Genomic DNA, 27,236 nt, shown 5'->3' on the forward strand with positions numbered 1-27,236 from the left:
GTCAGCTAGCTTTTTCTTGGAAGAGGTAGAGAATAAACATTTTTGGCATGGTGGACCATATAGCTTCCTTTGTAACCATTCAATTCTGGTCCTGTAGCACAAATGTAGCCACAGGCAGTAAACTCACAAACAGGCATGGCTATATTCAATTAGAACTTCACACCCCATTGCTAGGACTGTTCAAATAAGGCTAGCAGTGTATACCAAAGACCTTGCAAAGCTGTACTTCCTTGATTTGGGGAAAATGTCAGAACGTCTCAAGCTCATTGGCTCCTAAAATGTCATGAAATTCTAGCTATGGAAGAAGAAATAAAGATCAGGTAACTTTTCTAGAAATCCCACTGTAGGCCAGGGCAGCTGTGTGTACAGATCCCTGGGTCATGGGTCATGGTTCTGCTGGTGTCTGGGCAGATGGCCGAGCTGGGACTTGCACTTTCTAAAATGACTTGGCCCAAGTTGTCCTGATGGTTATCTCTGATCCCACTCGAAGATTCATACTCTCATTGCTACACACACTGTCCCTCACTGTTGGGAGGCAGCTGGTGGACACATCCACACCCCAAAGGATTCTGACACCTTTCACCCATGTGACACTTTTCAGCCCAGCAGAAATTTAAATGGTAGGTAATACAGTTTAGTCAGCCATGTCTGTCTGAGACCTGTTTTTTATTGTTGCAAAGTAACTGAGAAAATTAGTCTGAGGGAGAAAAGGGTTGCCTTGGCTGGAGGTGTGACCGATCAGAGTCCTCACGGCATGGATAGCACAGGGGCAGGAGCATGATGCCTGTGGTCACATTGTATCCCAGTCAGAACACAGAGATGAATGTTGGTGCGCAGCTCCCTTTTCTTCCCCTTTTTATTCAGTCCCAACTCCAGTCATGAGCAGTGCTACCCACATTCAAAGTGGACCTTCCGGTCTCGGTCACATCCTCAGGGACCTATCCAGAGGTGTGTTTCCATGATAACCCTACACCCAGTCAACTGATAAAGAAGATTAGCATCACAGTGTCCATGGGCACTTTCGGTTTGGCTACTAAGCTCCCTTCCTCAGGAGATTAGATATCATTACAGTGTTTCTTAAATACACCCCACCAGAACGTGGCTTGGAGCTTTGGGAAGGCTGGTTCCCCTCTCTGGAACCTTCTCTAGATAGCCCTTAGGCTCCACTCTACCTTATAGAGGTCTTAGCTCAATGTCTCTTCTCAAGAGAGGCTTTCCTGACACCAGCCAACACCACCATCCTCCATCACGACTGGACCAATTGCACATTTACATATCCGTTTATATTCATACAACAACATTTCTAGCACGTCATCTCCAGGGAAGGAGTGACCTGGTTTTAATCATTTTGCTCTCTCCAGCATCCTGGGAAGGGCCTGGCAAGGGTCAGGCACTTAGAGCATCCAGCAGATAAACCAACTCAGTCTGTCCCTAGGTGGGGAGAGATCGGCTGTGGCCTTGTGGCCAGCTCTAATTCCTAAAATTTCAACAGTCCAATTGCATCCTTCTTCCTGACAGGGAGGAAGCGATGTTTTCTGAGTCTCCTTTGAAAACACAACCCAGTAAGTAATTCACTTACACAGGTAAGCAGGGACTTGGCTTGCTTCGGCCACTGGGAGCCTGCAGGCATGAAAATCACAGCTCAATGAATCCCCAGGTGTCCTGGACGACAGCTCAGTAGCCCAGAGCACAGCTTGGCCCTGGCACACAGAGACTGTAGGCATTCTTGGCCAACTCAGCTGCTACTAATGGCCCTGTGCCCCGGAGAAACAACTGTCCTCCTGGCAGGCACAGTCACGAGCCAACAGCCACCTTCTCAATCCTCACAGCATTCCTGGGTAGTACAGGGAAGGCAGTTAATCTCTGTCACCGTGTCACTCAGTTCTAACAGAAGCCAGAAATAGAAGATGATCAGCTTCAACCCTGTCTCTGGGAATACCCATCTGTCTCCCCTGAGCTGGGCTTCGAAAAGCCACGGAGGAGGGCTGACTGGAGCCCCAGCCAGGTGGCTCCCTTCAGTGGCAGATACGATCAGACCCAGCTTATACTAATCTTTTCGCTGCCCCGACCTAACTGCACGCTAAAATGAAGTTTTAAATATTTACTTTGTTCTCTGAAAATCTTGCTATAACTTGTAATGCTTGCCTTAACCATTCTTAATGAAAGCAATTATCCAGAAGTCTCTATTAGCACAGAGTTTAGACAGGTTAATAACTGTCTTCCCTTGAGAGCAAGATACTCCCCAGTAGGAAGTCCCCTCCCTATGTGCAGTGAGAAGGCCCGGGGTGTGTGTGTGTGTGTGTGTGTGTGTGTGTGTGTGTGTGTGTGTGTGTGTGTGTGTATGTGAAAGCACTGTCCTGGGTGTCCCCAAGTTTGCTATAACAGGAGATGTAGGAGCTGTGTGACATCTACAGAGGAAAGATTCCTATAGGCCATATCCACCCCCAGGTGGCTGCAGAGTTTGAAGGCCACCCCTAAAAGTCACACACACCCAATGGATTCTTTCAGGGGAAAGCTGAGAGTTAAACACATGACGGGGCTGGAGAGATGTGCTCATCGGTTAAGAGCACTGGCTGTTCTTCCAGAGGACCAGGGTTCAATTCCCAGCAACCACACAGTAGCTCACAACTGTCTGTAACTCCAGTTTCAGGGGATCTGACACCTTCACACTAATGTGCATAAAAATAAAATTAAAAAGAAAAAAGAAACACATAACAAGGGGCTGGGGAAATGGCTCAGTTGGTAACACACACACACACACCACACACACACACACACACACACACACACAGAAAATAGCTGAAGTTATAGATTAGTGGTCGAGCACTTGCTTAGTATGTATGAGGCCCCGAGTTACCCCCCTAGCACTATAAAAAGCCACCAGCAACTGATCGTCATGTAGACCACCTAACGGTAGATGCTCTGGATATGCAAAGTCAAAAAGCACAGCTCAACAGAAAACCCCCCCAGTTGGTTCTGTACTTTTAAGTCTCACAGTCTAGAAAGAGTCTGCGGAAACACGCATCACTGGAAACAGGTAAAGAAGAAAACCGCAAAAGACAGGAGAGCACGTGGGAGAGAGCAGATGCCGACGGTGGCTGTGGACCGTCTGCGGGAACAATACCATATGTGAGCCGACATCATCGCTGTCTGCGCATACCTCATTAAGCCGAATTAGAGTCAGTGATGGCTGTCACCTTCTGATCAAAACAAACAAGCCTAATTTCAGCGTGTCCAAGCCCTACCTCTGATACAAAGAAGAACCCTACACTGAGGCTTTGGTCCCAATGCCAGTGAGGTCATCTCTAGGACCGAGGGTACATTTGATCAGTTGGTAGAGTGCTTGTCTAGCATGCAAGAAACCTGGAGCGGATTCTTAGCGATGTGTAAACAGGTGTGATGGTGTGGACCCCCGTAACCCCAGTACGCCAGAGGTGGAGGGAGGCAGGAGGATCAGGAGTTTGAGGTAATCCTTGACTACGTAACAGGATCGAGACCAGCCTGCTCAAATAAATAAGTAAATGCATAAAGGTTAATACCTCTAATTCATGTGAGTGGATAGAACTTCTCAGAAATCTTACATTATTTTATAATGAATCACTAAGAAACAGCAGAATGGATGACCTTAGTGTGGCATCTCACCCTTCAAAATGTGAGATGCACTTCCCTTTTGACAACATGGCAGTCAGACTTCCAGGGGCTTTTTAGGAATTCCCAAACCAGGAGTGGCAGGCATCTACTCCAGAAGTGAAGATATGGCCACCCACACTGTGAAGGATCCTCCATACAGAGGTCGAACTGATGTGTGCAAGAAGAGGCTGCTCAGGTGGACAAACACTTACTGTGCATCTCTGTTCACATTGGGTCCTAGCCACATGGTGAACTTCCTGTATTGTTTGATTGGCCTGTTGCTTCCATGGTTAGTCTTTGTCTTGTCAGCCTGACTGGGTTTAGCATCTCTCAGAGACACACCTCTGGGCCTGTCTGTGAGGGCATCTCCAGAGCAGCTGAACTGAGAAAGGGAAGCCCACCCTGAATGTGGGCATCACCATCCCACTGACTGGAGTTCTGGACTCAATAAAAAGGAGAAAGTGAACTAGACACCAGCCTTCATCTCTCTGCTTCCTGACTCCAGGACGCAATGTGACCCATCAATTCATGGTCTTGCAGCCAGGACTGTCCCGCCATGATGGCCTGCACTCTTGAACTGTGAGACAAAGCAAAGCCTTCCCCGCCCCAAATTTTTTCTCTTTTTATTTATTCATTTTTATTTTATGTGCATTGCTGTTTTGCCATGGGTGTCAGATCCCCTAGAACTGGAGTTACAGACAGTTGTGAACTGCCATGTGAGTGCTGGAAATGGAACTTGGGTCCTCTGGAAGAGCAGTCAGTGTTCTTAACTGCTGAACCATCTCTCCAGTCCCTCTAATTTTTTTTCTTTTGGTCAGACATTGTGTCATAGCAATAGGGAATTAGTGCAAGTTCAGTTTCCTAAACCATCCTGTCAGATGGGCATTACTACCCCACGCCACAGAAGAGGAAGCTCAGATGAGGGAAGGGTAACAAGCATGCCCTCTGCCAAGCGTGAAAGGCAGAGATGGGGCTTAAACCTGGCCTTCTGGTTCTGAAAATATGCTTTTCATGGTCGTTTCACCCCCACAGCACTAGAACCAAAGATTCAACTGCTTTTATTTATTTATTTATTTATTTATTTATTTATTTATTTATTTATTTATTTTGGTTTTTTGAGACAGGGTCTCTCTGTGTAGCTTTGTGCCTTTCCTGGAACTCACTTGGTAGCCCAGGCTGGCCTCAAACTCACAGAGATCCGCCTGGCTCTGCCTCCCGAGTGCTGGAATTAAAGGTGTGCGCCACCACCGCCCAGCTCAACTGCTTTTAAACGAATATGCTCAAACTAATAGGCTTGGAGTAAAGTATTGTACATTCCTTCGGATCCCCAGCTACCCAGGGACCACAAACCTTCATTGGATGGTCTCCTTAACAAGGAAGTCACCAGGATATCCACAAAACCTCACCTTTGGGGATCAGGATGGTGTCTCACTTCCTCCCATAGCCACCATGTCCCCATAGTTCCAGCTTCTCCTTGATGTGGGTCTCAAATCTCTTCCCTCAGGCCTCATTCATTTATCCAATTTCAGTGGTTTATCTCATTCTTAGATCATTGGAACTCTCCCACCTGGCATTGGAAGTTCTTTATTGATCTGTATTAATTATAACTAATGGGCTTTATGACATTTCCATACATTTGTTGTTGTTGAATATTACTTTAACTATGTAAAGATGTGTTACATTTGTTTATGATGCAGAATATTATTTTAACTGTGTAAAAGTGTGTTACATTTGTTTATGCTGCATTTGTTTAACTATGTAAAGATGTGTTACATTTATTTATGCTGCATTTGTTTAACTATGTAAAGATGTGTTACATTTATTTATGCTGCACTTGTTTATGTAAAGATGTGTTACATTTATTTATGCTGCATTTGTTTAATTATGCAAAGATGTCTTGCATTTGTTTCACCTTGCCTGCCTAAGGCACCTGATTGGTTTAATAAAAGTTGAATGGCCAATAGCTAGGCAGGAGAGGATAGGTGTGGCTGGCGGGCAGAGAGAATATGTAAGAGGAAGAATCTAGGCTGGGGGTGGGGGGAGAATGAGGGAGATACCTGGTGCCATCCAGCAAAGCAGCCATTAGACACAGAGGACGCAAGAAAAGTAAGACATACAGAAGGAAGAAAAGGTAAAAAGCCCCAAGGCAAAACATAGATGAAGAGAAACAGGTTAAATTAAGATATAAGAACTAGCTAGAAACAAGCAGAAGCTATGGCCAAGCATTCATAAAAAGTCTCTATGTCATGATTTTGGAGCTGGCTGGAGGCCCAAAGAAAGCCTGCTACAATGTGTATAATGTATTTTGCTACAATGTGTATAATGTATTTTGCTATAATGTGTATAATATATTTTGCTACAATGTGTGTAATGTATTTTGATCACATCACCTCATTACCCTCTTGTCCTCCCCATTCCTATTGATTGCTTTTTTTTTTTTTTCAACTAGTTTCCTTGTCTACTTTCATTTTTTAAAGCTCACCTATTGAGTTTAATCCAGGTTGCTAACAGGAGTATGGGTGTGGTGAATTACAGGTACAGAGGCGCCTTACCAGTGGCCACAGCACTGAAGGAAGTATGACTCCTCCCTCAGCAACCATTAACCGCCTACAGATCTCAGAGTGGGACAGGGCCTCATGAGCTCCACCTCCACCCTTTTTAAAAGGTTTATTTTAATTTATATGAGAGAGAGAGAGAGAGAGAGAGAGAGAGAGAGAGAGAGAGAGAGGAAGCACATGTGCTTGTGGGTGCATGTATAGGTCAGAAAGAGATGTTTGAGCCCCTGGAGCTGTAGTTATAGGTGGTTTGTGAGCTGCCTGATGTAGGTCTAAGAACTGAACTCTGATCCTCTTGAAGATCAGTGCTCTTAACCACTAGGTACCTCTTCAACCACCATCTTGGTTTTGAGATAGAATCTCATACAGGCCAGCTGTTCTGATTAGTTTGTCAACTCGACATAAGCTAGGATTATCTGGAAAGAGAGACATCTTGGTGGAGAACTGCTCCAAAGATTAGCCTGTAGGCAAGTCTATGGGGGTATTTTCCTGATTGATGATTAATATAAGTGGGCCCAGCCCACTGTGGGTGGTGCCACCCCTGGGCAGATAGTCCTGGGCTAAAGTTTCAGTCGCTGAAATAAACCCGTTCCTACCTTACTTAAATTGGCGTTGTCCAGTGTTTTATCACACCGATAGAAAGCAAACGAATACACAAGCTATCCTTGAACTATCATCACACAGCAGAAGACGACTTTGAACTCCTGACCCTCTTACTGCTACCTCCTGAGCGCAAGGATCCTGACAGGCTTGCGACACCACAGCAGGCTTGGGTAGTGCTGAGGACAGAGCCCCAGGCTTCCTGTGTGAGAGGCCAACTCTCTATCACTCGTGCTGCCTCCCTAGCCTCACATTGTCCCCACCTGAGGTCTGAATGGACCCTTCCCATGCACCTCCCTGCCGCCTGCGCATTCACTATTGCTGGAGAATCAAGGCTCATCGCTTCCCCCTCCAGCCTGAACCTTCCTCTTCAGCCAATACTTGCAGAACAAAGCAGACGCTTCATACTTTTCTCCAGAACGCTCCTCATGAACAACTCCAACCTATCTTTTTTCTCCAGGTGCCCTAAATACGCCGGGGAGGGTACTTCATGCTGTAAAGTCGATCGTTGGGGGCCTAACTTGCTTTCCCCGAGGCATTAAATGTACCCTCTCGTATCATGGTAATTATATACACACTCTACTTCAAGCTAATAAAATGGGGTTTCTTCTACCCGACATTCCGCAGTTTAAAGCCATTGTCTCTATTCCGAATCAGTGGCTCTTTCACGAAAAGAAATAATTACCTTTCATATAAGCAGAAGCAAAAATGTGCCCTGCCAAAACTGCACTGGTTGTGGGCCAGGAGAGGCGTTAAGGTCAGGATTCCAAAATAAGCTTTGCAAGTTGAGGGTGTAATCTGTTTTGTTGGAGGTCTCCAGGACCAGATGCAAAGCTAAACAGGGCAAGAGGTGAGGGAAACACTGCAAACAAGCTGCCTTGAAGGAAAAAGACGTTCAAGACTCTTCTGCGCAAGCAGGAAACCTTAACACGGGAACCATGGATCCATTTATACTTTCCTCTATTACTATTGTTGGTTTTAAAATACTTTATTTTTAAATTATGTATATATGGGGACCGGGGATGTGCAAGTGAGTGCAGGTACCCGCAGAGGCCACAAGAGGGTGTTGGATCCTCTGGACCTAATGTGAGTGCTAGGAACCAAATTTGTGAAGTTGGTTCTCTCCTGCAACTTTTATATGGGCTTCAGGAACTGAACACTGGTCACTAGGCCATCTGGTCACCACTGAACCATCTTGTCAACCCTGAGCTGAACATCTGTCTTCCCCGACCATCACCAGGACTATTATCTATCATGAGATTTGCAGTGAAACCTTGGGGGGGGGCTCTCTTGGCACAGCATGGCTGACATTTGAGGCTGGAGAATCCTCTGCTGTGTGGGCTGCTCTGGATACCAGAGGCTGTTAGGCAGCATTCTCCGTCTCTCTCCGGGAGATATAAATAGGACCTCCCAGCTGGGACAACCACAACTCCAGAAAGTGCCAAGTGTCCCCCAGGGGTGTGAAAGTGCCCAGAGCCGAGAATGGCTGCTGGGGACACACAGCCCTGAGGGCCGGTTCCGATGGCTTCGCTTGAACTGCCTTCTTCTTTTTAATTATAAAAATCAAAACACCCTTGACCACACCAAGTGAAAAAAAACACACCAGCAATAGATTCCTACCAAAGATTCTAACAAGTATCTAGGTTTTTTTCTTCATGTGCATGTGTGTGTACACGCATGTACATATGTATGCATACACTTGTATTCACACGCATATGGAGGTCAGAGAAAGAGTTCACCTGGATGTTTGCTCTTCCTCGAGGGCTGTCTATCTTGGGGTGTGTATGTGGCTTATGTGTGTGGATGTGGAATGGCCATGAACACATGTGTGGTCAGGAGGAGGGTGGAGTTCTCTTATCTCTCACCCTCTACCTTATTCCCTTGGGACAGGGTCTCTCACTGAACCTAGAGCTAAGCTGGTAGGCAACAAGGCCCAGCAGTCCTGTGTCTACCCTCATAGTATTGAGTGACAGGCACCACTTTTTATATGAGGGCTGGAGATTTGAACTCGGGTCCTCAAGTTTGTACCACAATCATTCTTAGCCACTGAGCCATCTTCCCCAGTCCATCTTACTTTTTAGACTGACCTGGAACTGGCCTAGTAGGGTAGGCTGGCTGGCTAGAGAGCCTTGGGGATCCACCCCCTGATCCCCCAGCAAGGGGATTACAAGTGTGCAAACCCACACTTGGTTTTTCTCCTCTCTCCCTTCTCTCTTTTTTTATCTTTCTCTTTAACATGGGTTCTGGGGATCAAATTCAGGGTCCCCATGCTTACAAAGCAGCACTTTTCAGCCATGCTACCTCTCAGCACTGTATTTTAGTTCTTTAGAATAAAAATCAAAACACCTCTGACCACACAAAGTAAAAACCACACCGGCAATATCATGCCCCTTCTTCAAAGACGAGGAAATACAGACCTGTTTTCAAGTGCTCACTGCGGCCTTTGCAAGCAACAGAACAGAAAGCCGCAGTGAACCATGTTTGTGTTGTGCTCAAATTAAAAGGAAAGCTCCTTGTAATCCCATCTCTCCTGGCCCAGCCCAGCATCTGGGCCCCGCTCAGCCAGACAATCCCTGACCCTGGGAAAGTGACCTGGTGAGCCTCAGCCTGGGCCTGGGTGGGGAGCCGGGACACTTCAGGTGCTACTTCAACACAACTACTACCATGGGCTCACAAACAAGGAGGGAACACAGGTGTAACTTAATTTCAAGGTCCATTAGCAGCACAGAGGGGGGAATTATGCTGCTAAAGGCAAGTCCTGGAACTCAGCAGGGACCTTTTTCAATTTTCAAATGGTAAGAACAATAATTATGGTGGTTGTTTTTCAGAACAGCATCCAGGTTCAAAGACATGGCACTTCCATCCCAAGTATTGGATAACACCGTGTGGGGCAAATGTGATCTGAGAAATGAAGGGCTGCCTAAGAGTCAGGTTGGATTAACTACCAAAAAAAAGTCAGGGAGTTGTGCCTGAACACAGGATTTTGTGCCTGAGTTTCCCAACTGACCTTGCAGCTGTAATGAACATAATACAGCATGCATACCACTGTTACAATTTTGGCTTTTATGGAACAGTCAACAGCGGCCACTCCCTCAACTGGTTGTTGTTGTAAGCATCGTGGCTAATATTCACCTCCATCTTGACGGGATCTAGAACCATCTAGAAGACATACTTCTGTACATATCTGTGAGGAAGTTTCTGTATTGGGTTAGTTGAAGTGGGAAGACCCAGTCTAAATGTGGTGGGCCATGCCAGTCCATGGGCTGGGATGCTGGATTGAATAAAAAGGAGAGAGTGAGCTGAGCAACACTATTCACTTCCTGACTGGATGCACCAAGTGAGCAGCCCTCTCATGCTCTTGTTACGTGACTTCCCCGCACCACGGACTGAACCCCAAACTGTGAGCAAAGTTAACCCTTCCCTAAGTTTTTTTTTCTGTCACAGCAATGAGAAAATTAACTAATACAGTTGAGTAAACAAACACATGTGTGCCCATACCCAAGCCTCTTTTGTAGAGGTATGTGGTAAGCGGTGCCCTATGTAGGATGCTACAGTCTAAAGGTGCCAACTGTCATACTCAATGGAGGGTCCCCGGTATTGACTCATGGATGCTAAGCTCAGCCATGGCCAACAAGAGGAGTTAACTCCTTGAGCGGCATCTACTGCAGTCTGAGGAAGGTAAAGGAGATGCCAAGTTCTGCCTCCAAGCAAATCACCATCAGGTGGAACGGAGATCAGACTTGGTAAGAAGTTCCTCCAGTAAGACCCGTCCTCTGTGAGCAGAGTTGCTGAGTTCCGTCAGCGGGTAAGGAAGGCCTTGACCATGCTGTATGGTCAGAATGAAGATTACCCATCCTCCCGAGCAAGTACGGTCACAATCACACATCTCCACTTACACTGCACCCCCGCCTCCAGTGTGGCCATGAAAGAACTACAGAGCCAGTCCTCTGTAAGCCATCACTTACAAAGCTAGAGAGAAGCAAAATACGTACTAAAAAACCTAAACAGCAAACTAAGTATGACAGAACATGCATGTGTACGAAAATGCCCAGATGAAACCCCTCACCTTGTACATTACACTAAAAATAAAACAAACAAAAACAAAACTCGTGTGTGTGTGTGTGTGTGTGTGTGTGTGTGTGTGTGTGTGTGTGAACACAACCTTGACTGCTGCTTCTCAGGTGACTTCCTGCCTTCTATCTTTTTGTTTTCAAGACAGGACTGGCCTGGGACTTGGCAAGGAGGCTAAGTTGGCTGGCCAGCAAGCCCAGGGACCTGCCTGCCTCCTCCTCCTCCCCAGCACTGGGGTTACATAAACCGCCACACCTGGGCTCTTTTAGTGTGGGTTTGGGGGATCAAACTCAGGTCCTCAGATTTGCAAGGCAAGCCCTTTACCAACTGAGCCACCTTCTCGGCCCTCAAAATAGCTCTTTCTAAAAACCAAAGCATCAGGTATCCCTTGTTTCTGGAGGGAGGGATCAAACCCAGGGTGTCGAACTGGCTGGGAAAGTGTTCGACTACTCAGCAATGCTCCTGGTCCCATGAAAGCAGAAACTTGGCAAGGGAGTATTCAAGCCCTTCCAGAAGATAAATCTGGGTAAATTAATTTACTTTGCGATCCAGGGGAGGGGTGGGGACTTTTGTGATCTGCTCTCTCATTTCTTTGACTCCCCTTCCTCCCCAACAAGATAAACAGGGCTCGCAAATGTACTTTAATCTGATTTTTTTTTATTTTAATAAAGTTTATTTTCCACCTAAATTTCTCTAAGGACACATTAGCTCTGGCAGAACAAAACTCAAGGGTGATAGATTTGGAAAAAAGCCGTTTTAGAGAAAAGTCACAGAGAACACAACTAAACAGAGCAAGGAAGGCGCGTGTACACATGCGCACACACATACACGCACACACACAGGCTGGCTGCTCCTTCTAAGAAAATAAATCCAGTGAACACTCTTTCGACGGCTGTGGTCCCCAATTTAGAAGCAGTTTACAGTCAAGCAGAAGATAGATCAGCGAGCAATAAGACACAATAGTAAGCAACCAGAAACATCAGCGAGCTGAGCGACACCGGAGAAGCAGTAAAGACGCGCCAGGGAGAGCGTTTCTGAGCAATTACCACATGTCTTCATGCTGGAAGGAAGAAAGAAAAACCTCACTTAAGTCGGGTTGGAACCCCATAAAAATGCACTCTCTTGCAGCTCGTGAGCCATTGCTGCGATGACAAGAGGGCTCTGAGGACCAACAGCATGGCCATGAACCAGCAAAAGCAACGGCGGGCTGCTCGTGGGTGAGAATTATTAATGTAGGACTCTTTCATCCTCCGCTAGAGCAACCTATCTGTCGGCACAGGAGACAGCAAAAAAAAAGCAAAGCAAAACAAACAAAACCCATGTACCGGTTAACTGACAAGACAGGAAGGAGCCTCCAGCATCAGGGGAAATGAAGGAGGCCATCGAGCACATCCGCACGTTTTCCTAAGAAAGGGTTGCATCTGCGCACAGAGGGACCACAGCTCAAAACAGCAGACTCCAATACAGACAGAACGTCCCTGCCAGAAAGGTGGGGACACTCAGCTCACCTTCTCCAGGACCTTTTAGAAAATGGTAACACTTCCGTTATGGACTGTGGTGGTTTGAATGAGAATGGCCCCATGGACTCTACACGAGGGATACTTGGTCCCCCGGTTGATGGAACTGTTTGGGAAGGATGAGGGAACATGACCTGGAGGAGGAGGAGGTGTGTCACTGGGCATAGGCTTTGAGGTTTCCAAAGTCCAAGCCATTCTCAGTGAGCTCCCATGGCTGTGTGTTTGTGAGCTCTTATCCACCGCTCCAGCACCACGCCTGCCTGCCTGCTGTCATGCTCTCCTTCATGATGGTCCTTGACTCTAATGCTCGGAAATCGTGAGCTCCAAAGTAAGCATTTTTTTTTTTTTAAGTTGCTCAGTCAGGGTGTTTTATCACAACCATAGCAGAGTAACTAAGGCATAGCTTTGGACCTTTGTGGTGACTCACAGACAGACACTGGAGGTGATGAAAGCGTGAAGGATTTCTTTCCCATAAGGACTTAGAAGGGTGTTAAGACACTGGAGGTGATGAAAGCGTGAAGGATTTCTTTCCCATAAGGTCTTAGAAGAGTTCATCTTTGATTGTCAACTTGATGGGCTCTGGCATCTCCAAAAGGTGAGCTTCTGAGTTCACTGGGTTAACTGAGGTGGGAAGACCTGCCCTGAGAGTGGTACCATCCCATTGGCTGGGTTTGCAGATGGCACAGCAAGGTAAAGGCAAGCATTGGCCTCCCTCAGCTTCCTGTGGATGCCACGTGACCAGCTGCCTCACACCCATGCTGCCATCTTCTCCCTGCCAGAGCAAACTGAGCCAGAATGAGCCCCCTCCCCTCCAAAGTTGCTTTCGTCAAGTCCTTTGGCATAGCAATGAGTAAAGGAACTGATGCACAGGGCATACACGGCCTTGTGGAGGCTGTGGTACCAAGGGCGCTTCCCCTTCCAAAATACTGCAACTCAGGAAAACATGTCAAAGCACTTGCTCCTCAGAAATTCGAAGCAGATGAAGTCAAGGTATGGACCCCGGAAGAACAGGAGCGTAAGAGCCACCTGCTGATCTCGATCTCTCTCTCTCTCTCTCTCTCTTTCTCTTTCCCCCCCTGCTTTCTTGAGGTCACAATCCATTTCTAGGAAGCTTCTCCTCCACAAGGTTCTTAGGCCTCAATCCCAACTCGCTCCAGGATATAAGCTCCTGCAGAACCCCTCCCTAGTCATCCACAACAATCATATTTTGTTATGTTACGTGTGTATATTCTCTCCCTAATTATCCAGTAAGAACATTGAAGGCATGGAGTGTGTCTAAATATGAGGATGCAAAGGCACGAACGTGAGGTTGATTATTACAAATGTAATTTGTGGGCTAGGGATCTGGCTCAGCTAGTCGAGTGCTTACCCAGTATGCACAAGACCCTGGGTTGCATTCTCACCATCCCATAAACCTGGTGTACCTCACGTCTGTAATCCCACCACTGGCAGTGGAGGCATGGACTTAAGAAGTTCAAAGTCGTGGCTACATAAGACCAGGCTAGGAAACACGAGGCCACGTGGTGGTTTGACCCTAATAGTCTCTGGCATTTGAACACTTGGTCCCCAGTTGATGGCATTGTTTGGGGAGGATGAGGAGGCGTGGTCTTGCTGGAGGATGTATGCCTTTGGGGAAGGGCTTTAAGAGTCTAGAGACTTGAGCCATTTCTAGTGAACTTACTCTACTGCTCACTTGGGATTCAAGATGGGAGCCTTCAGCGTCTGCCCCGCCCACCATGTCTGCTGCCTGCTGTCATGCTTCCCTGCCATGATGGACCCTTATCCCTCTGGAATGGCAAGCCAAATAAACACCTCCTTCTATAAGCTGCTTTGGTTATAGATGTTTTATCTATGTTTTATCACAGCAACAGAAAAGTAACTGATACAGACCCTGTCTCAAAACAAAGCAATTCTGACTCTCAATTTGCTCCTATTTCTAAAAACAACAACAACAAAAACCCACCCAGCATCTTTCTGATTTTTTTCTTTGTTAAAATTATGTATATATGAGTGAGTATGTTCACTTGAATGCGGATGCTCGCACAGGATAGAAGAAGGTATCAGATCCCCTGGGACTGGGATTACAGGTGGTTATGGGTGACCTGACATGGGAACTGGGCACTGAACTTGCGTCTTTTATATGCATTTAATCATGGAGCCATCTCCCCAGTCCTTCATTCTGGTGTCTGTATTATATTAAATTCACTAAATATTATAAGCACATCCATGGTAGTTTCAATCTGAATCAGCTTCCAGAATGACCCTACAGACACTTGTTAGCTGGCTACCAGCATCCCACTGGAAAGCATCTACCCCATGTCACTCCTGAGATCACCCATGACACTGTGCCCTCCTGGGACCTGACACTCACAAAAAGCAGCCTCTCTCTATAGCCTGGTCTCAACCTTGGACAGCTAAAGGCCACAAGGTCCCATAACAGGGAGAGAGGGGATGGCATCAAAGTCTGTCCAGCCCCTTTGGTTACAGGATGTGGCTGACCAGGGGACGACAAGCTTAAGAAAATGGCTCAGTAGGTAAAGTGCTTGTCACATGCCCACGAAGACTTGAGTATGCACATAAAAATGCACCTAGAATCCCAGAACTGGGGAGGTCGGGGGCCAGTCAGGCCAGCCTGATCAGTGTTCTCTAGGCCAGCGAGAGATCCTGTCCCCAAAGATAAAGCCTAAAGCAACTGAGAAAGAGAACCAGTGTTGACCTCTAACCTCCATATGCGTGTAGAAGAGTAAGAGGCGCTGTACAGACAACTGTAGACATGAGAGTGTACACACACACACACACACACACACACACACACACACACACTACCCTATTCTCCAAACCAGGTCACACAGAACCATGAAGAAGTTCAGACTGGACCTCTCCACTTCCACTGGGCGTGGGTTCTGTGAGCAGAGCCTGGGGAGGCACAGCACCCACTCATTAATAAGCCGCTCAACACAGTGGGAGGTTTCCTTGTCTAATTACAGAAACTGCTGGAAACGGCAAGAAAGACAGGATTTATAGCCTCGATGACACTGTCTCTGTGCTGTAATTAAAAGTTATTTTCAACACTTGGGTGAGATACTAGGATTATCAGAAATGTTGTTTGTGAATTAAGACTTGCTAAAAAGGGCAAAGAGCCTGAGAAAAAGGCTCGGATAATGGGAAAAACAAACTGTTTTGACATTGAAAGGCAGGAAAGGGGAGAGAAAAACAGCTCCTACTTTTAGGTCGCCGAGTTGTCACAAGAGAGGAGAGAAAGCAGCTAGGCTGTGTGCGAACCCAGGCTGCTTTTGGTTATTTATTTGTTTGTTGAGTTCAGGGTCCCAGTGTGGCACGGAACTGTGTTGCTTTGGGTGACCTTGAATTTCTGATCCTACCACTTCCCCCTCCTAAACACAGGTACTGAGCGTGCTCCAGGCAGTGCTGGGGACAGCATCCAGGACTGTGTCTGACAGGCAAGCACTGGGCCAACAGAGCTATGTTCCTGGTCCTTTATAACTTGTCCTTTAAAAATCCAAAAGTAACTTAGCAACTTAACTTCGTCTTCCAAATTGTGTGTGTGTGTGTGTGTGTGTGTGTGTGTGTGTGTGTGTGTGTGGTGGGGGGCATTTGGCCTGTATATATATCTGTACACCATGTGTGTACCTCATGTCTGAGAAGGCCATAAGAGGGCATCAGTTCCCTTAAAACTGTTGTGAGGCATCATGTCGGTGCTGGGAACCAAACCCAGGACCTCTAGAAGAGCAACAAGTGCCCTTAACAGCTGAGCTATCTCTGCAGCCCCTTAACTTTATCTTCTAATCACAGCTGGGGAACACCCCATACCAGGCGTCGAGACAGCTTTTCACAGCCACCAACCCACAGTGCCTCACCACCAACCCTACAACAGACACTACAGTCATCATGCCAAAAGGAATTGGGACTCACATACAAACAGGCCAGGGGCGGACTCCAAGGTGTTGTGATGCAATGGGGGATTCAAGGCAAACTGTAGACAGTGGCCTTTGGTATAAGACTTAGGCTTTGTTTTTAACCATTGTTCTTCTCTTGTTTAAGATTCCAGTTTTGAGAAGGGAGCAGGCAAGACTCATCCCTGTGGAAATCACATGAAAGTGTCCATGCGTGTTCACAGCACCAGGCTGGAAGAAGGCCCTTCCACCTCCCCTAGCCCTCCAGACACACACAGAGGCTCTGCATACAGTGGCAACCGTGCATCAGCAAGAAGAGGGAGAGAAGCCACAGCAGGTGGTTAGGTAGCCCGTCACCTTGAACTTCCAGGATCTGGGGGCTTCTGTCTATTACACGGGCTACCTGATGTTGACTCCTATTTCTTGAGACAAGGTCTCACACAGCTCAGGCTGTCTTCAAACTCACTATACCACAGAGAATGACCTTGAATTCCTGATCCTCCTGCCTCCACCTTGAGTACTCAGATTACAGGCATGCACCTCCACAGTGGTTTATGAGGCACAGGGGATTGGATTCTGGGCTTTGTACATGCTAGGTGGGCGCCCTACCAATTGAACCACCCTCCAGCCTCTACGTTTCCTCTTTCTTTCTCTCTTAGAACTGTGAGGGAACCCAGTCATGACACTTAACCTCCACTTATGGGCAGAGAGTTCTCCTCACTTGCCAGAGTAACATCTCTGCAATGAGAAATTATTTTGCATTCTTCCATTTTTTTCTCTTTTACATATGAATTTAATCATTCATTTCTATCTGCCTGCAGCCACTGAGAGTTTATTTCACACTCTGTTACAAAGCAATACTATCTTATCTTCTGTTAAATCCCTCAGCTTTGGCCGTTATGTGTTTTAGCTTCCTGGGAGGTTCTCCTATAGCCCAGGACAGCCCCAACCTCACTGTACCGATGAGGCTGACTTTGAACTCCTTAATGAACTCCCACACTCAGGGGCTGGGATTGCAGGAGTGCACTGCCACATTCTAGCCAGCAGACTTTTGTCACTGACAGGAGTTGTTGGGCAGAGAGATAACTCATGTGCTGGGAGCTTCTCTGCTATAGTCTCCACATTTCATTTAATCTATGTTCTGAATCCTGTCAGTAGAACTCAATTCTAGGAGCACTTTATCTGCATAGGTGTCAGAGAAACCACCAGACATTCCGAGGGAACCATGAAAGCATTCCAATATCTGTGATTCAAGAATAAATGGAAGCTTGCCTTCGCAACGGTCATGTCGAGTTTATGGAATTTGTATTGTAGCAGCAGAGCCATGGCGCTGTGGTCTTAGGCAGGGTTCAATCCCATGGCTGGGCAGGGCACAGCCATCCTTACCTGCTACATTAATCTTTTCAAGCGATACCAAGCTGGGGACAGCTGTGGTGGAGTTGGTAGAATTTGCTCCTGTGCCGTTGACGAGATTGTCCACCTTCGACTCAAGCTTGCCAATGCGCTGCAAGATGTTATCCAGCAACACAGCAAGAGTTTTCTTCAGATCTGTGAAGGAAAAGGAAGAAAACTGAGAACTTCTGCAGGCACGGCCATGCATTTCCAACCTGTGGCCTGTGGGCACCCAGGTTACAGATGAGCATACCCCAACACTAACTCACAAACTTACTTCAAACATTGGGCGATATTTTTGCGGGGTTTTCTTTGGTGACTTTATTGTATGGTGCTTGAGCATGAACTCGGCAGATGACAGTGTACTGAACTACAGTGTGAAAAAGCTGGCAGAGGCTGGGGCATTAGCATTAGGCATAAACATGAGGACTTGAGTTCAGGTCCGCGGCACTCATATGAAAAGCCAGTGTGCCCACGCATGCCTGCGACCCCCAGCACTGGGGAGTGGACGGTGTATGGAAGACAGAGAGAAGAGGGTTAGGGCTTGCTGGCTGCCAGTATGGCTCTGGGTTCAGGGAGAAACCTTGTCCCAGAGAGTAAGACGGACAAAGGAAGACAAACAGGACACCCAGCATGCTCCGGTAGAGTCCCTAACCGTGACAACAAAAATGGACTGCGGACATTGCTGGACACATCCCAGGGGCAAAACAGGCTTCTTTGGAGAAACCGCAGGATAAAGGACATGTTCAAATCCCTTGGGTTCCTGGGCACCCTCGGGGATAACGAGAGAGTCTGAGGAAGGGCTTTGCACTCAGTGATACAAGAGTGAGAATGGGAGGCTGTTTCCCGCAGGGGCTGGATAACGAACCCCGATATCGTTACTAAGACGCCCTCCCCACTTTTATGTTTTATTTGAAACGGGGTCTCTCATTGGCCCGGAACTTTGACACATACGCTGGGCTAGCTGCCCAATGAGCTTCCAGAGATCCACCCGGCCCCGCCTCCCATCTCCCCACCTACAGGTACACGCTGCCCAGTCTGGCTTTCTTTTTAAAACATGAGTTTGCGGATTCGAACTTGGGTCCTCGCGCACTCTGGTCCTCGCGCACTCTGGTCCTCGCACACTCTAGGACAATGCTTCACCAACTGAACGGCCCCCCTCAGTCCCATTTAAAGACACCATTTATGAAAACCACAGGAAGCAACGAAGAGGGGCTGGGGAGACTGCTCGGTGGTTAAGAGCACACACTACTCTTCCAGAGGAAGCCTAGCTTGGTGCCCAGCACCCACAGTTCACAACCATCTGGAACTCCAGCTCCAAGAGCTCCGACACCCTTTTCTGGACCCCACAGGCACCTACACTCACGTGGTACACATGCACACAGGCACACAGACATGCCAGGAAATACTAAACAAACAAAAAGTGAGGGATAGAGGGAGGGAAAGAGGGAGGGAGAGGGAGAGAGACAGACAGGAGGTGAAGCAGGGGGCGACACAAAGAGGACCCAAAGCTCAAACTCTAATTCTTACAAATGCACACAGTGCCCAACACCACGGCACTTAATATGCTTTATATGAGCAAATGAATAAAACAGATAAACTATCCCCTAGTCACGAAGAACAAACAATCGTCCTCACATAAATTATAGCTTTCTAGGTGATAAAATTATTCCTCACCTTTTTAAAAAGGTGCAAAAACTGTTAACAGCTTTATTGCAATTTTAAACAGATAGCGGAATATTTGTTTATGTTGTAGTCTTAATGGTAATCCATTTATTTAAGGATACTGTATAATGAAGAGTAGTTTTGATTACAGCTTAATAAGAAAATAAGGACAAAAATATTCCTTCCAAATTCTAGTATAATACTTTTATATTTATCATAGTATTTTATGGTTATGGTTAACAGTAAAATGTGTCCTCAGCAGCATTACAATTTCTAATTACTAATGAACTTTTAATTTTTTTTCTTTGTACTTCAAAAGCCTTGGCAGTAAAAATTTAAGCTTGACATTACTACCAAAATTTCCATGTTCCTAAAATTCACTGTACATACTAAGGATGAGACTGAGTAGTTGAAAACATTTAGAACAGCCCTCTGGGGAAGGGAGCCTGGTTCGTAGCAAGTCAGGACTAGACTGCCCAGAACAGGTGCCCTCACAGCATCTGGAAGTTTCCACTTCTGGGAAGTCACGACAGTACTTGGTAGAAAGGGCTAGAAGACACAACCAAGAGCGGGATGGAAAAGGAGCTAGCACTGCTGTTCCTTTGTGAGGGCTAATGTTGGCTAACAGGATCCTGAGTGCTGAAGAGATAGGTCTCCGCGTACCTCTGTGATGGGGGGTTGTACATCACGTCATCTGAGGTGAGTAGGCCCACCCTGAACATAGAGAAGGGCTCTCAGAAGTAACAGTGGCTCTGCTGGTAGATGGGAGGGCTCAGGTGTATGACCCAGATCCCCAAGAGGGGATGGCAAGCCATGGTTTCTCTTATCAAACTGATCCATATTTGAGGAATTACCAAGAAAGGCGTACGGGGTACCTGTTCCACCTATGATCTTGAAGTACCAGCCCCTAGGGCGTGGCTTCTGGGGCTTGGATAGTGTGGACTGACTCAGGCAGCAGGAGCAGCCTGGGACAGGACATCAGCCTTCCAGGACTCAGGGACGATTTTGCCTATCTGGTTTAGTGAGTTGTTCTCCCCAATATAATTTCTAAATAAATCGTTCCTTTATCAGTATCTGTGGATCGTCTCCTACAAAAGGCTGTGCATGAGAGCCATCCTTCCCCTCCCCCATCTGCCGTGGACCAGAATTCCTTCATGGATTCCAATCACTTCTTCGGGCAGGAAACAGAGAGACAAGAGAATTCTTGGAAGCTCAACCACTGGTCTGGAGAACAGGACACCCTGCTTCCAACAAGGAAGAATGCAAGGAATACCACCCGATGTTGTCCTCTGACCTCCACATGTATGCCACAGTGTGCACACATGTACACACATGAGCACCGACATGCACACACACACATATACAGAAGAGAGAGGGGGGGAGAGGGGAGGGAGAGGGGGAGAGGAGAGGGAGAGAGAGGAGAGGAGAGGGAGGGAGAGGGGAGAAGAGGAGAGAGGAGAGAGAGAGAGAGAGAGAGAGAGAGAGAGAGAGAGAGAGAGAGAGAGAACACAACAAAAACCAGGGAGCTATTATCAAGATTCCTCTGTGGCACTGGTTACCAAGCGCCATTGTCACAAGGAAACTAAAAGCCAGCCAAGCATTGTGGGTGAGGCCAAGGCTTGCCATCCACCTGTGAGGGACACTGACTATGTATGCATCAGCGGCACAGGACTGACGTGAACTTACACCCAAACTGCCAAAGACAACTTCCTTCTCTGTTGGCTCCTAACTCAAATCCCGTTCTGCCACGGCTGCCCTGAAAGACAGGGCACGAGCAGGAAAGCTGCAGAGCAGCCTCCCTTACGGCAGCTCTGGAGCTGGGGCAAAGACAGGGCACTAACGAGAGAGGAAGGTGCTGATGAGAAAAGAATTGCCCTGGACCTCCTAGAGCCATCAGCTGCCAGGAACGCCCAGGTCCATCAATTGCACAGTTTAAAATTCATTTTCAGGTGACCTTCCCACGGACAGGCAACATGGCCATAACAACGACCAGTCCACAGTGCTTTCGTTACGGTAGAGGGGCCTTCACACCAGCGTTGCTTACAGAGGTCCAAAAAGAGCGGTGGTTATTAATTCCAGATGAGAGCAGCGAGAGAAAGTTCAGGTCACACTCTCCTATCTGTGAGTTAGACTAGGCAGATCCTGGCATGGCCGCTGCAGCCATGTTCCCTGTCAATGGCAATTCACAGGAGTTCAGTAGCTACGCACCCGTCACATGACTTCACAGCATGAAGAGACACCACAACGACGATTTTTCAGTTGTATGTAATACCACTCCAACGGCTAGGAGGTGGTGGTGCACGCCTTTAATCCCAGCACTCAGGAGGCAGAGGCAGGAGGATCTCTGTGAGTTCGAGGCCAGCCTGGTCTACAGAGTGAGTGCCAGGACAGGCTCCAAAGCTACACAAAGAAACTCTGTCTCGAAAAAAAAAAAAAACCAAAAAGAAAACTACCACTTCAATTTCTAAAAAGCAGTGTGCACATGTATATACTTGTCTATACGCACAAATGCATGCATCTGTCAGCACTTTAAAGAGGTTGGAGGAGGGTTGAGTTGGTAGAGAGCTTGTCTATACGCGATAAGCCCTGGTCTGGGTCCCTAGCATCACATCACCAAGGTACAGTAGCATGCCTGTAATCCCAGCATTCAGAGGCAGGAGGCTCAGAAGCACAAGAACATGGCTACATAGTAAGTTCTAGACCAGCTTGAGACACACGAGGCCTCAAAGAAAAGAAAGGCAGGAGAGAAACAAACATTTTTATCACTGCTTAGATCTGGGTTTGGAGCTAAAACTTTATATCAGCTTCAATTCTTTATATTTCCTCATATGATCTCCGTTTTCTTTAAAAATTCGCCTCTTCTTCAAAGTCACATGAGTATAAAAGGCCATTTTAAGCATGCAGGGGGTACAGTGACTTCCACTCTCAGAAGATGGCTATAGCATCAGGTAAAACAACACCTCTTAGAAACTTCCTGATGACACTCACGACACTACTCACTTGACTGCTCTACTCACTTAATTTCTGCTACAAGGTCTCATGTCGTCCATGCGCCCTCAACTCACTATGTCGCTGTGAGGAGGACTTTGGCCTCTTTACCCTCCAGCCTCTACCTGTCTAGGGCTGGGGCGCCAGGTGAGCACCACGATATCTAGTTTTTTTGTGAGGTAGTGCTTGAACCAAGGACTTCCTGAATGCTAGGCTAGGCAGACACTCTCCCAAGTCCCTGCCACGACTTCCTTCAGTGATGGACTGTGACCTGTAACTGAAATAAATTCTTTCCTCCTGTAAATTGCTTTTGGTCAGAGTGTTTTTTTCCACAGTCACAGAATCCAAAGGCTGAATGTGTCTGGCATTGAAGCCTGGGCTGCGTGGACCTGGTGGAGGTTCAGCTAGGCTGGTGTGAGTAATCACAGCCACAGAAGTTTCCCCCTTAGCTTGGTGTGGGGATAAATGCTGGCCCCTGTGATCCCTACAGGTGTCACAGAAGTTGATGGAGGCCACACCCACCACTTCCCTCAGTGACTTGCTCAAAGTCACACATCTGGCCTGGAGCAGCCTCCTCCCGTCCCCGCTCTACATGGAAACAGTCTCTAAGAACCTTTTACAATAAACACTTGTCATATCAAGAGCCCCCATAATAACTACTTGGAGCATCTTGGATGTGGAGCCCATGTGGAATTTCTTCCACTTCCTGCCCTCGCTAAAAACAGGACTGGGTATCTCACATTAATCCCAGTTGTCAGGACACCACACACAGACACAGAGTCCTGTGGTGATGGGGGATGGGGCGTCTCTATTCATTCCTGGCTCCTACTACATGCTAGGCAAAGCCTTGAACAGAGTCCAGGCATCCTTGCTGTCTGTCGACAAGGCTGAGTGAGGAAGATGCCCATGCTGTTAGGTGGCCGAGAAGTCAGGAAGGACGAGAACAATGGTAGAGTGGCCCTCCTGTGAGGAGGTCTGGCAGACTTCTCAGAAACTGAGAATGAGCAGGAAGATGGGAATCAATGAGGTGCGGAGGTCAGAACATTGGAAAACACTCTTCTATGACCCAGAACAGGAGCGAGGGTGGCAGGCAGCCCCTCAGGGGCTTCCTGTGGCAAGAGGTCTGCCCAGCTTGTTCTCAGAGGGAAAAGGAATGGAGACACCGGTGAGAAGAGACAGGACCACGGCACGCTCTGAACACCAGCCAAAGGCAAGAGCCTACTGAGATGCATCCCTTCCTCAAGCCCGATGTGGGAGAAAGGCTTCAACAATAGGGAAGGGGGTGACCCCCAGGTTCACACACAGGCGCACACAGACACACACACACACACACACAGACAGGCACACACACACACACACACACACACACACACACACACACACACACACACACACACACACAGACACACACACACACACACACACACACACACACACACACACACACACAACGCTGGCTGTCTCCTCAATCTTCACACTGGGCTGATGAACTCGGGAGCCCGGCCTGCCTTTGACAGAAATGTGTGGCTGAATATCCACCACAGCACAGCGGGAAACGCCCAAGCCCCGAAGAGGTCCATTTTTAGGTTCTAAGGGCGCCAAGAGTCCTTTCCTTAAGCACACCAGCTGCATCCTTATAGAGAGAGCAGCGTGGCTCCTCCCAGAGACAAGTCCAGGAGCCCATCTCCCCCCCTCCCAGTTCCAGCGCAGTAACAACGTACTTTTCCTTCAAGAGCAGGGGCTCGCTCCACAAAAGTCCTAGCCCTCCCATGACAGTTCCCTTGGTCCTGCTGGTAAGAACAGAGGCAAGGAGAAAAATCCAAACCAAAGAAAACAAACAGTATCTTTCCTGGCTTGCAAGTGTGTCCCACCTCACCTCCTCCTTTCTCACGGGAGCCGTTGAAAGAAAATTGCTGTAAAAGCTCTTAAAGGCAGCTCAGAAAGTCATCTGGGGATGTGCAGTGCCGGGTGGGGCCAACACCCTGGATATAAATATCCAGGCTTGAGAGCTAATACTCAGGGCTGCTCAGCCTGGACGGCCGATCAAAGCCTAGAGCTGACTCCCCGACCTGACTGTGCCTCCTCCGCCTGCACCCCACCCTGTCTCTCCAAGGGGCACCAGGGGCAGCACCCCAGCATCCATTTCCACAGCGTCCCTCTCCTCCATGCATTCGAATGGGACCTTTCACCCCACAGCAGGCAGGCCCGCTAGTCTCCCTGGTGTGGCACCTGTCTCCTGCTGGGCATGCTCTGCCTCAACCTCCCCCCCAAGACCCCTCCTTTTGTCATTCAGCTACACACACAACTCCCAGGACTTTATCCTACTACAGAGACACCGGCACATCCATGTTTATTATTGCTCCATTCACAACAGCCAAGCAAGGAGGTGGCCTGGATGTCCATCAGCACGTGAATGGATAATGAAAACATGGCACACACACATACACAATGGGACTTTATTCAGCTGTAAAGAAAAATGACAATTGTGGGAAAGTGAGTGGTCTGGATATAGTATTAAGTGAGGTAAAGCAGACTCAGAAAGACAAATATTACATGTCCTCCCACATATACAGTGGACATCGTTTCTCTATGTGTAGCCCTGGCTGTCCTGGAACTCGCTCTGTAGACCAGGCTAGCCTTGAACTCATAGAGATCCACCTGCCTCTGCCTCCCGAGTGCTGGGATTAAAAGTGTGCACCACCGCCAGCTCAGAGCCTAGCTTTTAATGTATGTGTATGTTATGTGTGTGTATGTGTGTGTGTGCGCGTGTGCGCGCATCTATATCTGTTTATCTGTCTATCTATCTACATATATATATCATCTATCTATATGTATCTATTAATGATAGATGTGAATTGTGCATATGAGTGTAGCCTATGAAACTAGAAAGGGGATCATGAGAAGGGAAAAAGAGGTGCTGAGGGTGGGGGAGGGCAAGAGACTCAGATGACATGAAGGCAGAAAGGAGGCCGTGGGGTGGGGTGGGGTGGGGGGATGGAAGGGACAAAGAGAAACACAAGCGGGGGGGGGGGGGGGGGGAGCAGGAGAATCAGCAGAAACAAATTCTATTTTGAAAATACCAAAATGAAATCTAATATTCTGTAGGCTAATCAAAATAAATTAATTAAAATACACACTTCAGGAGAGTGTCTTCTCTCACCACTCAAGGTAAAGAAATTCTTCAGGGATTTTTATTTTAAAGGTGTGTGTGTGTGTGTGTGTGTGTGTGTGTGTGTGTGTGTGTGTGTAGTGTGTGCACATGAGCACAGGTACCTTCAGAGGCCAGAAGAAGGCACTGGATCCTCTGGAGCTGGAGTTACAGGTGGCTGTATGCACCAAGTGAGGAAGCCAGTAGAACAGAAAGCCCTTCTTTTTTTTTTTCTTGGTTTTTTTCAAGACAGGGTTTCCCTGTGCAGCCATGGCTGTCCTGGAACTTGCTTTGTAGACCAGGCTGGCCTTGATCTCAGAAATCTGCCTGCCTCTTTAAAGGCATGCACCACCACTGCCCAGCTCTCGATCATCTCTCTAGCCCCTCCAGGATTTTTTTTTTTTAACCAAATTACCCCTTTGTCATTTTTCAAAGAAGAAGTAATTGCTCTCCGACACGGTCCTGCAAAGGACAGGGCAATGCTCAAAGCCTAGACAGCTGCTTGGGACACAACCAGCCAGCAAAGATGGACCCTTACAGGCCATCTCTAAGGATGAGAGCCAGTCAAGTGGATAGCCTAAGCCTGCAAGACTCAGCAACCAGCAGCCAGGCAGAGTCCAAGACAAAACAGGCCATGGAGCCTGGAGGCCAAAATAAACCAGGCAGCAGGAAGTGGGCTGTGGGTAGGAGGTAGCCAGGAGAGGCTCAAGGCTGTGTGGGGCGCGGATGGGACGGGACGGGACACTGGGACACAGAGTCACTAAGATGTAGCTGGACTTCAGAGGGAATCTCACTGTGCTGCATTTTCAAAATAAGAGAACTGAGATGGCCCAGGTCTGGCCTTAGATAAGAGATCAGCACTGGGGATGAGAATTTGGGTCAAGCATCCAGAGACAGACTGGGTCACCTCAGAAACAAGAACAGCATAGACTAGAGTGAATGACAGCATCTCTGATGCCCTAACAGGCACAGCCCATGCTGTGCTGGCCTGGGACAAGCAGGTGTGGCCAGGAGGCGGCGGGAGCCAACACCCTCTGCAATCCAGGGATGAATGCTCTCACTGTTCCGCACAGGCTGCTGGGGACCTGCCAGCAGCCCATCTGAATGACCATGTCCCCAAAGGAGTCCAGAAGTCACTTTTCATCCTGCTATCTGTTTCTTATTTCTTAAGAACTGAAATGAAGCAAGATAGACAGACAGGAAAAACTTCGGGGGTGAGAGCCGAAAATGAGGACTTGATCGCAAAGACACCAAGAGGGGTTGAAGCCTCTCATGCCCCAATCAAGAACTCCAGAACAGTTCATCTGTGCTGCAGAGGTTGCTGACATGGAATTCCTTTCACATGTAGATATTTTATGTTAAAATAACCATGAACTAGGCTGGGGCCTGGATGTACATGACCTTGAATAGAGCTCCTATCATCTCCTCCAGTAACTAATACACTTGTGTTCTCCCAAACTTTCTTAACAAAACTGGGTAGCAAGGAGGATTCGGCGGCCACACGAGCTGTAAGCTGCTGACTGCCTCAGATCGAAGGAATCCAGGGTAGCTGCTGAAGCCTTAAAGGGCATGACCAGAGAATGGGCTGTGGTGATTGGAGAATAATGATGGATTTGGAATGTTTCGGAAGTTGTGTAAAATGAATGTTGATGCCACAGTAGTTCTAAGTAATTGAACCTGTTATAAACAATGTGAGTGGCCATGTGCCAATACAACTTTATTTAAACCATTAAATAACAGTCTGAATTTGGCTCATAGG

At 47.6% G+C, this 27,236-nt stretch overlaps 1 protein-coding gene across 2 annotated transcripts in view; it reads right to left on the bottom strand.

The window, feature by feature from the left end:
- Nucleotides 1–27,236, bottom strand: part of Mgat5 (alpha-1,6-mannosylglycoprotein 6-beta-N-acetylglucosaminyltransferase) — a 289,240-nt gene that overhangs the window by 159,066 nt on the left and 102,938 nt on the right. For both annotated transcript variants that reach the window (XM_028874926.2, XM_028874925.2), the window contains exon 4: nucleotides 17,671–17,832. In XM_028874926.2, the coding sequence (XP_028730759.1) occupies nucleotides 17,671–17,832 (162 nt within the window). The remainder of the gene's footprint in view (nucleotides 1–17,670; nucleotides 17,833–27,236) is intronic.

The sequence above is a fragment of the Peromyscus leucopus genome, chromosome 15, assembly GCF_004664715.2.
Source record: "Peromyscus leucopus breed LL Stock chromosome 15, UCI_PerLeu_2.1, whole genome shotgun sequence".
In the NCBI taxonomy this organism is placed as follows: domain Eukaryota; kingdom Metazoa; phylum Chordata; class Mammalia; order Rodentia; family Cricetidae; genus Peromyscus; species Peromyscus leucopus.